A 12,266-nucleotide genomic window follows, 5' to 3' on the forward strand; every position below is an offset into this window, starting at 1 on the left:
ACATTTAATACAAACATGAAAAGTGACCATACTTTGATGTTTCAGGGAGTCCTGCAGAGAGTTCCAGAAACACTGACAGGTAATTTCCACGCACTACTCCATTTCCATCCTAGAAAGGAATGTGCAACTTTTATTGGAAATTTTAAATATATGCACTAGTTCATAAGAAAATTAAAACCACATTTTAAAACCACATTTTTATTATACTGCATCTAGTTTGAAACAATTTTTTTTTTTTTTAAAAGTCTCTTTACAGAAGTGTATTCAGCTATTCTTTTTAATCCAGTCAAATATTTCAGGCGTAAAGACATTTGACATCATTTTCTTTTTGAAGCTGTGAATAATAATTCTTTATTACTTGGTCTACTATTCATGCATCCCAAGAAAATTATCTATAAGCAAACCAAATTTGGAAGAACTAATGGAATTTCCTATCAGTTCATATCACTCAAGGACTTGAGCCAACTTAACTAAGTTGTGAGGGCTATTGAATCTAGTCATGCATCAGGTCAGGGGTAGAAAAGCTGAGGGGAAATATAATTGTGTGCTTGTTAGTGCATGCCAGGGGAGATTCACATCATCAGAAGGGGAAATAGAGGGGAAAAAATGACTCAACTTACAGATTTCAGGGCAGACTAGTGGTACTTAGTCTTGTACATCATAGATGCAAACTTTAGCATAAGCTTTGTGCCCAATTTCATTATGACCCTTCTGTCCCATTTCTTTCAGTGCTATTAATTCTCCATCATTGGGGCATAGCCATGAGAATGACAGTAGCACATTTTGAACTGTGCATTCTCCTCTTTACATTTAGTTCAAATAATGAAGCTCCATGCAACAAAATGATCCCGTGTTGCAAGTTCCATGCACTAATACTCAAGTTCAAGAAACAAAGTTCACTCTTAAAAGACTCTTCTTCTCCTCCAGCCTCCCTCGATAATACAAACACTTTTAAAACTTACTGGATAAACTTTCAGTCTCCAACAGAGTCCAGATACTTGCAGAGGAGGGCTGTATACAGGGTCTGCACGTTGACGCAAAGTGCTTTTCGAAACAAAAAAAAGTTTACATTATCATTTTGAAACCAAAAAGTGTTACATTCAGAATACATCAAAAATCTTCAGCATTTTGATACTTGCTTAGAATAAAAAGGACAATAATAATGCAGCACTTGCATATTAAAATGGGACAACAAGAGTACATAAACCTGTATCTTAAAAGAACTTCCATAACTATAGCAAGTAGCTTGATTTCAAACTCTAAACATAAGAAAGCAAGTGAATGTGAAGTCAGGAGCGAAGGAAGTCAAAGGAAGTCAAAGAAAAAAGTTTCTAATAATGTTCATTTTCAAAGCACAACATGCCCTTACTGTGGGTTTTGTTCTTCAACCTCCCTTCTTCCAAGCTGCTTTTGTTCAGCCAAGGGTAGCAAGAAAACAAGCTTCAGGACAAGGGAGCATATCTACCGGCAACTTGGTTCTTAAAGAACTGCACACTACCAAGTAACTTGCAAGTTACACGGAGAGGGTCAGGATCCCAATTCTGACTTCCAGATTCAAAAGTATAATTTGTCACTAGAGTACTGGATTGCTTCCTTGTGAATTTACTTGAGCAAAAGAAAAAAATGCCTACAATGATTCATTGCCAAGTGTGCATACTTTTGCATAGCTTGCATTTATAAAGAGTGAATATTAAACCATCAATCCAAATCAGCGTTCATATATCTTGGGGTTTTTTCAATAATTACAGATGGTATATTTATTAAAACTATAAATAATGAGACATCCAATACACAAAGGCACAATACCAGTGCATCAAAATAAATTTAGGAGAAAACAAATCCATTAAAGACTGATACAGAAATCCTATTCCAAGTTTGACCCAATGTTTTAAGAAACTGCACTAAAGCATTTGGAGTGCTGAAGTTGCAGGACTTGTATGACAGCAAAATAGTCTCCAAAAGGCTCACTGTTTACGTAGAAAAGGATAAGATCAACCAGGTTAATGGTGGGTCCCTTACAGACCAAGACAGGAGAAGTGTATGGATCATATGAATAGTACTTCCCCCCCCCACAGTTGGTTTTTCAACACATTGAATGCAAAAAAAAAAGTTCTCAAACAAGAATTTATCCTCTTATCACTAATTTGACTTGTCTAGTCTATAGACAGATTAAAAATCCCCACAATTACTGTATTAGTCCTAGTTACACAATCCCTTAACTTCCTGAATTACGTCATGCCAATGTTACAACTGCTACTGTATTTGGTTGTTGATAAATTACTCACATCTATATTTTCTGCCTTTTGCTGTTTTGTAGCTTAACTCAGATTCTAATTCTGCAAAATGATCTGCCAAACCAGGGGTTGCTTCTCACCAGTGTACTGCTCTCATCTTTATTCCACCTCCTTTTCCTTTTTGCCTATCTTTCCTGTATATCGAATACCCTTGGACATACGAGCCCCCAGCAGCCACATTTCCTTAATGGCAATTAGATCATATCCATTTATTTTTATTTACATCTTTAATTCATCACCCCCCCAATACATTGAACCCATTTACTGCTTGCCTTGATTCTGCTGGCCTACTACTTTTCCAACTTCTACTGCTGATTTGTTTCACTCTTAGTATACAAGGAACATCACTGAAACATAAAATCCTTAAAGTTACAAGATATAGGATTGATGCTTATCCTGTGGAGGAAGAGGGATAGTCAGCATTTCAGGTCCCTGCATCAGGATGCAGGTTGCCATTCAAAACATCAACTATCCCACAGCTGCTGCTCAACCCAATGTTTCCTCCAGCAGTTTGGTTTTATTGCTGCAGACAACAATATCTGCAATCTCTTGTGTCTCCTTGATTCTTATCCTGGCTAGGAAATCTAGAAGCAGGGATCAGAATCTCAAAATAAGGAGTCAGTCTTTCAGCATTCAGATGAGAAGAAAATTTCCTCACTCAGAAGGTAGTAAATCTTTAGAATTCTCTACCCAAAGAGGGCTGTGGTGGCTCAGTCAGAGGGTATATTTTTTAATATAAATATTTGACATTTTAGGAGTATGGGCTTAGTAACAAGAAAGTGGCAAAGTTAAAGATCAGCCAAAGTTAAAAATTGCACAAAATAAGAAATAGCATATTCCTGCTTCTATTTCTTATGTTTGTGTGACAAGTCACCAGTAAGCTTACAAGGTTAGGACTGGTTCATGTAAAGAATTAACATTTTTAACATCATAAAATCTTAAAAGCACATCACCACTCTGGCGGTGACAATCAACTTTAAATGTTGAAGTATCATTCTCTAGATTCCTGTTTTTTAAAAATGAACTTGCATTTGCCACTCATTTCTTTTCGTCAATCCCATCTTTCCTTCCCATTTTCTATTGTCTTTCAGTTCATTTTAGACAGATTTTCTAACCTACACTTCAGGTTTTGACGGTTTGCCTCAGTAAAGATTCCTTAATTAGATTGGTTATGGAGTTGCTCAGGCGCTTGCCCCATTCACATATTCCCCCAAACAATTTACCAAATCACATCATGTTCTTGTGCAAAGATCCATTAAAAAGTACATGAGCAAGTGCAAATGAACAGTGCCATTCACTTGCTATTGATAAAACCAACAAGAGCCACAACGTTGACAAATATTCTTAAGGGAAATAAGCCATTACCTGAAATTTGATAGGACAAATGTGCTGAAGTCGTAAGCAGGAACCAGCTCACTATTGAAAAAGGAAACCAAATTTAAAAATAGCCTTGTTGTAATTAATTTGTTGCTTTTGGCAATTAAATATTCAGTCCACCTGTATCCCATCATGGAGAGAGAGAACATAAAGTGCTCCCACATTATTCCAATACTAATTTATATCAATACCCAATTACTTATCTACTTGAATACATTGAATATACACAAGGCAGCAGGCAACAACATTGTTACTAATGTATTCGAAAACTATGATATTCTTACAGGTAATAAATACGATTCCAAAGATGCATCCAACATTACAACTGACAAATTATTTGCATAGCTCCCCAATTGCACCAAGTTTGTTGTGCCAGGATTATTTGCAAATGGAGGTGCAGTTTGAGGGGAACATCACCCGAGGACAGAACACTTATCGCTTTGCTCTTCATTCCTATTTTGGTCATCCAAATACCAAAAGAGGAATTTACTGGAGTGGAAAGTATTAAAATATTTGGCACAGAAAGGAAATTGGGAGCAGAAAAACAACAATTCTCTTAGAGTTATTATGTCCTTTCCATTACAATCCAATTATAACACCATTACTTAACACCACCAGGTACACTTGCATATTCTTGGACACGAGAAAATTGAATGAGGTGGCTTACAGTGCACCCAGTTCCAAGGCAAAAATTTAAACACAGTTCCTGCCTGATTCAGATACAAGTTTTTAGCAAGATGGCGCCAGAGCGTGGCGACTCGTTGCAAGCTGCTCTCCACAGATCTACTCATTACCCTTACCATAATCATTCTACACTTTTAAATTTAAACTCTACGTCACTAAGTATTATTGTTTTTACCTGTACCACTTCAATGCACTCCGTACTACTTCAATGTAACTGCACTGTGTAATGAATTGATCTGTACGATCGGTATATGCAAGACAAGTTTTTCCACTGTACCTCTGTACAGGTGACAATAATAAACCAAAACCAAATTCCCAAAGCTGCCATTTATGTGAACAATGTAAAGTTAATGCAGATCTGGTATCATAGATCTCTGCCTCCTTTCCAACCAGGACTGTCTCATTTGTTTTCGAGAGATCAATAATCCTCACAGAACAAATGCAGCCAGCCTTGTTCTCATCCTTTACAACTTAAAGCAACCACTAGAGGGGGTATGAGCCCATCCCAACTCCTAGTGAAAGGGAAAACGGCACTTTCCATTGAACATTTATGCATCATCCAGGTAAGGAAAGGGCACTGCACTTCTTACAAGCTGGAACAGTGGGCTATCCAATAGAATTAACACACAATAAAATGAGCAGGTTGGGAAAAAAACATTTCTCAAATTAAACTTTAAACACTTAATAACGATCCTACATTTCCACCCTGTGAGATGAGAAACAACTATAGCAATAAAACTTTTTCCTTTCCCTCTACTTCTCTACACAATCCCCCATTTCGTCAGGGGTGGTGGAGGCGGCAAATATGATTGAGGCATTTAAGAGACTAAGATTGGCATATGAATGTGCAGGAAATGGAGGAATATGGACATTGTGTAGGCAGAAAGGATTAGTTTAGTTAGGCATTTGATTACTAATTTTGTTGGCTTGGCACAACATCGTGGGCCGAAGAGCCTGTTCCTGTGCTGTACTGTTCTATAAACACCAAACCTAATCCTGCAGCAAACTATGTTTGAACTATACTAATGAAATAAAACAAAACATTGATCACAGTTAGAATCTACATACTTGCACCACATCTGAAAAGCAGAAGGCAGGAATTCATGTAAAATTTTGGAGCAAGGAGGGGGCGGAAAAAGGTGGAAACCAAAAAAAAAGCAGAAATATACAATGCAGAATGGATTGAACGACCACAAAAAAAAACTGCTTGGAGAAAAATCTCTCCCTTTTCAGTATGTTGTTCAAGTCCAAAATGATACATCCTCTTTCTGTTCACAGATATCTGTGAAAATGCAAACATAATGCAATTGTTTGTTTATTGCAGATTTTCTTACTTCCCTTATTGTTTTGTAGTACCTTGTGAAATCTGGTGGGACAGGTGTTGTGACAAAGGAAGCCATGGGTTTACGATGTACTTGCTGGAACATCAACAGGATTTCTTGACTTTTCACAATTAATTCACTTTTACTGCAGGATCGCAGCTGCAGGAAACAAAATTATTTGGGGCAGGTGTCACTTCAGAAATATACTTACAAATATCACATGAGAAGAGCAATATAAATGTACAAGTTTGAGCCTCATGGTTGTTTGCCCTCTGCCTTTTATGAAGTTGCTGGGAAATGATTTCCCAGCCACTCCTCATTCCCACAGTGCTTTATCTATAAACAGCCATTCTTCAGGAGGGAACCCAGGTTGTGCCAGCAGCCTATTTCACAGTGGTAACAATTACAGCCAAGGATACTGCTGTCCTCACCCATACATTTGCCATTAGATTCAATAGCAACTGTAGCACCATTAAGGCTGCATCAGGAAACTCAAACCAAACCAGGAGAGAAGTCATATTTATGAGGGGCATTGTTCAGTCACACACTGCTTACTAAATGTGCCAACTAAGCCACAGCAATTAGTTTTAATGTCACTTTTTTTCTACAATAAACTGAGGGGCTCAATCTGTCATGAGCTCTTGGAAAAATTATCAATTCTAATATTTTGCAATCCAAATAACTTCTGTTATTTTACTTCCTCTTCAATTTTTGGGTTACCTGATGTTCTACTTCTTGTAACAGTGACTCAAGCAGCTCAGTTTCCTGGGTCAATGATGTTTTCTGACCTAGAAAGAGATTTTAAAGAGCCAAATTGAGAGATTTATACGTTTACTCAGAACATGGGTTAAGAGTCTATGCTGTAGCACTAACATTGGCAAATGTACCCAGATTGACCCGCACCAGACCTACAGGAAAGGCACTCTGCAACAAGGCCCAGATCACTTCCAGATAATATGTGTCTCTGGCAGCCACAAACCCCTGAAGGAAGCATTTGTGGTGCAAAGGTCCCCCTCCTTGACAGCTAATCATTATTCTTCTTGTGGAAACACAAGGCAAAAATCAGAAGCTAGCCCACTGGTTGGTGTTGCATAGCTTCAAGTGTCCTGAATCATAGAAATTCACAGCACAGGAAGTTGCCAATCTCATCCATGCCAGACAGAAATGGACTAGATTAATCTTGTAGGTTAATAGCATCTTGTGGGCTATGGCTCTTCAAGTAATTAGCCAGGTACTTTTTAAAATGCAATGACAACTTGTATCCTTCACCCTGTTCCAAATCCCCACTACTTGGTGAATGGAAAAGAAATGAAGGCAACTCTGCCCACTAGTTATTGCCCTCTGCTAAGGGAAAGAGATCATTCCTGTTTGCACTAAGTCTCAATTTTATACAACTCCATTTACTCTCCCCTGTCTTTATTCCACAGACACCAGCCTCCTCACAATTACAAGTTCTCTATTCATGGCAAAATTCTCAAATCTCTAGTACTATCACATTCTCCTTCCAATGTATTAACTAGCACTGCTCACAGTATGCCAGTCAAGGCTTAACTAGTGTCATTGTTTTAAAAAACAGTTCTAGTATTTTGTGCCTACCGATTGTGTTTCCTTCAGAAATGTGTGGACTCACAACTAACATACTCATCTAACCAGTCCATTTCCACCTTCCTGCAGCCTGGAATCTTCTTGTTCACTATCAACTACACTACTGATTTGGTATTGTCAAACATCAGTGCAAGGAGAGTGAACAAATTTAAATAATTTAAAAGTACATCATACAAAGCAAAAGCTTCAATACTGTACCCTGCTAAAACCCAACTGCATACCACTAAAATTCTGATCCATTTACTCATTGCTTTTCTCACTGTGCTAATTTTTAACCGAAGTTACAACTTTTGCTTGGATCACATTTGCTTTTACTTTCTTGGTTAATTTGCCATAGAAAACTTCAGAAAATGTCTTTCCACATTCAGTGTGTAATGCATCAATTGTGTGACCCTTAAAGACACGTCTCAAAAAGATAAGATTGACATGTTAGTCAGGCACTACCCTCCTTTAACAAATCCATGCTGAGCGTCTTTGATCAATTTGCGCCTGTAAACACTGATTTACTCTGTTCAGTTTTCCCAATAATTTGCCAACTAAAAGTGTTAGGCTGACTGTAGTTAACTAATTACCCATTTGTTTTTCTTTAAACCTTTTCAATGGATAGTACATACATTAAATCTCACACCTATGCTTGATCAGGCAAGGCAAGATGGGTTGCACTATTCCAGGTGAATATTTTACTTCCAGAAATTGACATTTAGTCACAAATATGTATACTGTACCCATTAGTGTTATAAGTTTATTTTTCAGATGCGTATCCAGTCTTGCGATCATCATTTCCACAGCATTCCTAATCTCTCTCACACGCTCATCCTTTGCACTACGTACCGCTTCCACATTTCTCTCCTGGATACAAAATAAACATTATTAAATCTACACCATTATGCAAACCTTACATTAAAAAAAAATGCATGGCACCCACAGCACAGCAACAGGCTAAACTTCCTTTCTAGTTAACATCAGTACCAAGCTTCCCCTTAAATTGATTCGTGCTGTCCACCTCAACGATTCCTTCTGGTAGAAAATTACATAATGTAATTTGTGTTTAGATACAAAAAGAAAACCTCTATTACATTTATTAGTGACAATCTACTATCCCAAGATTTGATTGCCTATAATTTTTTAAAAATCGGAAAGTCTGCAATAATCACTCATGAGGCAGAACATTTGTAAAATCTGCTGACATCACAACTTGAATATTAAGTGTTCGATTAACTGTGCTCTCAAATAATTAAAAACAGACTCGTAAAGCAAGTCACTATGTATCCATTTAACTATTTTAAATTAAAGCTCAAATTTTATTTTAAAAAATGCACATTTAATTTCTTGTACCCAATGTACTTTCTACAGGTTACTATTTCACAATGTGCAATATTTTTCAGGATTTGGATGTTGCTGGCAAACGCAACATTTATTGCTCAACCCAAATGGCCTTCAAGGTGGTGTTAGTAAGCCACCTATTTGAACTGCTGGAATCCTCGAAGTCAAGCTACCCCCACAGCGTTACTGAGTAGGGTGTTCTGATATTTAATCCGGCAACACTGAAGGACCACCAATATATTTCCAACTCAAGATGGCGTGTGACTTGGAAGATTCTACTTCTTGGTAGCAGAGGTCATGAGTGTGGGAGGAGCAACATGGCAAGTAACTGCAGGCATTTTGTAGATGGTACTCACTGTCATCACAGTGGTGATGGAATGAATGCCTTAGTGTGGTATAATGGGATTGTCAGTCAAGCAGGCTGCTTTGTCCCATGTACGTGGTTAGAGTACCTTTTGTACAATATAGTCATTGCCTAGCAATTTTTGTGGCGTGAACATTACTTGTCACTTATGAGCCCGTTGTTGTCTAGGACTTGCTTCACGGAGGTATGGGCTGCTTCATTGCAGAGGACTTGCAAATGGAATTGAACGTTGTGCAATCAATAGCAACATCTCCACTTCTAACCTTACAATGGAAAGAAGATCATCGAAGCAGCATCTGAAAGTGCAGTGACTTAGAATGCTGCCAAGGAGCTTCTGCTGTGAAGTTCTGGGTCTGAGATGTTGACTTCCAACAATCAATTTTTTTTATATAATGCAAGATGCAGGCCCATCATTTGGGGTGTATATTCCCTTTCATACTCAAAGATGTGCTGTAACTGTCAAACAGGTACTAGGATGGTGAGGTTGGGGTGAGGAAAACCTTCCCTGTGTGGTCCTTCCAACACTTCTATAAATTGTCCTAGAAATTATAGTGGGGCAAGACAGTCACCCACTTCCTGCTGGAATGGCCCTTCCCACAAAAGATTTAGTGACATACCACATTTCCATATGGCTCAGCTCCCTCCCTACCCGCACCACCCCCCCCTCCCCCCAAGAACACAGGATTCTGTGGTGTACAGACAGATTCCAAGGACAGATGCCAACACATCTGTTGCTACTCAGAAACATCAATTCCAAGAATGAGGTTCCTGCAGTGCACTTAAACTTGGTCCTCCAACAGAAGGAACTATTTGTGACCAAGTTTTACAGATGTTTGCGCCAAGGTTTTTGGTTGTATGTGCCGAGAGCATGGTGTACATGTGCAAAAGGACTCGGAGGGCCGCTGTGCAGTGTCTCCCTAACAGACTTACGAGTTTGAGGTTGTAATTAATAGACAAGGTGTAATTCAAACTTTCAGAATGCCTTTGATAAAGTGCCACACAGAAGACTGATAAACAAAATGCTTACTACCAATACCATGTGCTATATGGGGAATTGATTAACAGACAGAAACCAGTATGAATAAATAGTTATTTTCAAATTGGGAACAGCGCTGGGACTAAAGAGTTCATAATCAATGTTCTAGATGAGGGGATTATCTAATATTTCTAAGCTTATTGATGATATAAAGCTAGCTGGCAGTTATAGGCTGTGAGGACCATACAAAGCAGCTTCAGGGAGATAGAGAGAGATAAGTGAACGAGGAAGGCCACGGCAAGTAAAACATTATGTAAAATTTAAAAAGTTTATCCACCTTACATAGAACACTACAGCACTGTACAGGCCCCTCAGCCCACAATGTTGTTGCTGACATTTATCCTGCTCTGAGATCTATCTAACCCTCCCCTCCCACATAGCCCCCTACTTTTCTTATCATTCATGTGTCTAAGAGTCTCTTAAGTGTCCCTAATGTGTAAGCCCCCACAACCTCTGCCTGCAGTGCGTTCCATGCACCCACCACTGTGAAAAAAAAAAACTTACCCCTGACATCCCCCTTATACTGTACCTTCCTCCAAACACCTTAAAATTATGTTCCCTCGTGTTAGCCATTGTCACCCTGGGAAAAGGTCTCTGACTGTCCACTCAATCTATGCCTCTTATTATCTTGTACACCTCCCATCCTCCTTCTCTCCAAAGAGAGAAGCCCCAGCTCGCTCAACCTATCCTCATAAGACATGCTCTCCAATCCAGGCAGCATCCTGGTAAATCTCCTCTGCACCCTCTCTAAAGCTTCCACATCCTTTCTATAATGGGGTGACCAGAACTGAACACAATACTCCAAGTGTGGTCTAACCAGAGTTCTATAGAGCTGCAACATCACCTCGTGGCACTCGACTCAATACCCTGACTAATGAGGCCAACACCCATCATACACCTTCTTAACACCCTATCGACCTGCGTCACAACCTGGAGGGATCTATGGATGTGGATCCCAAGATCCCTCTGTTCTTCCACACTGCTAAAGAGTCCTGCCATTAACTTTGTATTCTGCCTTTGAATTAGATCTCCTGAAGTGTATCACCTCACACTTATCTGGGTTGAACTCCACCTGCCACTTCTCAGCCCAGCTGTTCTATCCTGTTGTAATCTACAGCAACCTTCTACACTATCCAACAACATCACTACCACTTTGGTAGAAAAAAATAGAAACATTGACTTTTCTTTATATGTGGTGGGATTCAGGAGGGTTCTGGGTGCTCTAGTACACGAATCACTAAAAATTAGCCAGTACAGTAAGCAATTGAGGCAAAGGCTACATTGTCCATTATTGCAAGAGGATTTCAGTGTAAGAGTAGAGATTTTTGCCGCAAATTTTTTTCGGGGACCCAATGAGACTTTATCTGAAATATCATGCACAAGTCTCTGTCTTGTAACTGAAAGATACAAAGATTCCCAGAAATCAATCTGGCAATGGCAGATTAAATAAACTCTGCTAATACCATAGAGTGTTGATGAATGAGAGAGGATCTCATTGAGACATACAAAATTCTTCCAGGATTTGACAAGGAGAATGCAGAGATGTTGAGATGTCTAGAATCAGGGATCACAGCCCAAGAGACTGACCATTCAGAGACTTCGGCATCCACAAGTACTGAAATCTTGGAATCCTCCATCCAAGAGCTGTTGGGGGCTCAGTCTCTTAGATTAGCGCAGAGGTAAAAGATCAGCCATAATCTTATCAAATGGCAGAGCAAGTACAAAGGGTCAAAGAGCCTGCTCTTGCTTCTACTTTGTATGTTCTAATCACCTTTGGTCACGACATGCAAGAAGAGAGTCTGTGGTGAGCTCGTTCCAAGTAGAAATTTCTATATGTGACTAGAATGAATACAATAACAGTAAATATGCAAAACATTGTCTACATTTGTACACAAATGATGTATCAATATTTTTTTTATATAATGGAAATCCACCCCCCCTTCACCAGCCAAGATCAATAGGCAGGTATCAACACACACACACTATGAATTCTTGAGGCAAAAAAAAAAAAACTGCAACTCTTCTGAGTTGCAGTCAGACAGATAGTGGCTTGGTACACCTGGATCTGGACTTGAATACAGTCTGCACTGATACAAGGGTCTCCATTGGAGAAAACTCTGAGAAAACAGTATGGATAATTTTCAGTTCAGAATCTAGAAACATTCAGCCATGGTTTCAGCAGTAACACTTTTTTTGAAAGATTAGAATTTAAGCTCCACAAGATTGACATCCATGTTCAGAATTTAAAAAGTGTCATAAGA

General features: G+C 38.9%; 1 protein-coding gene across 1 annotated transcript in view; it reads right to left on the reverse strand.

Moving 5' to 3' along the window:
• Window positions 1-12,266, reverse strand: part of trim37 (tripartite motif containing 37) — an 81,025-nt gene that overhangs the window by 51,731 nt on the left and 17,028 nt on the right. The window contains 6 exon segments of the mRNA XM_052035940.1: window positions 33-109; window positions 963-1,044; window positions 3,660-3,710; window positions 5,712-5,836; window positions 6,398-6,465; window positions 8,008-8,131. Of these exon segments, the coding sequence (XP_051891900.1) occupies window positions 33-109; window positions 963-1,044; window positions 3,660-3,710; window positions 5,712-5,836; window positions 6,398-6,465; window positions 8,008-8,131 (527 nt within the window).

The sequence above is a fragment of the Pristis pectinata genome, chromosome 21 (genome assembly GCF_009764475.1).
Source record: "Pristis pectinata isolate sPriPec2 chromosome 21, sPriPec2.1.pri, whole genome shotgun sequence".
NCBI classification, from domain to species: domain Eukaryota; kingdom Metazoa; phylum Chordata; class Chondrichthyes; order Rhinopristiformes; family Pristidae; genus Pristis; species Pristis pectinata.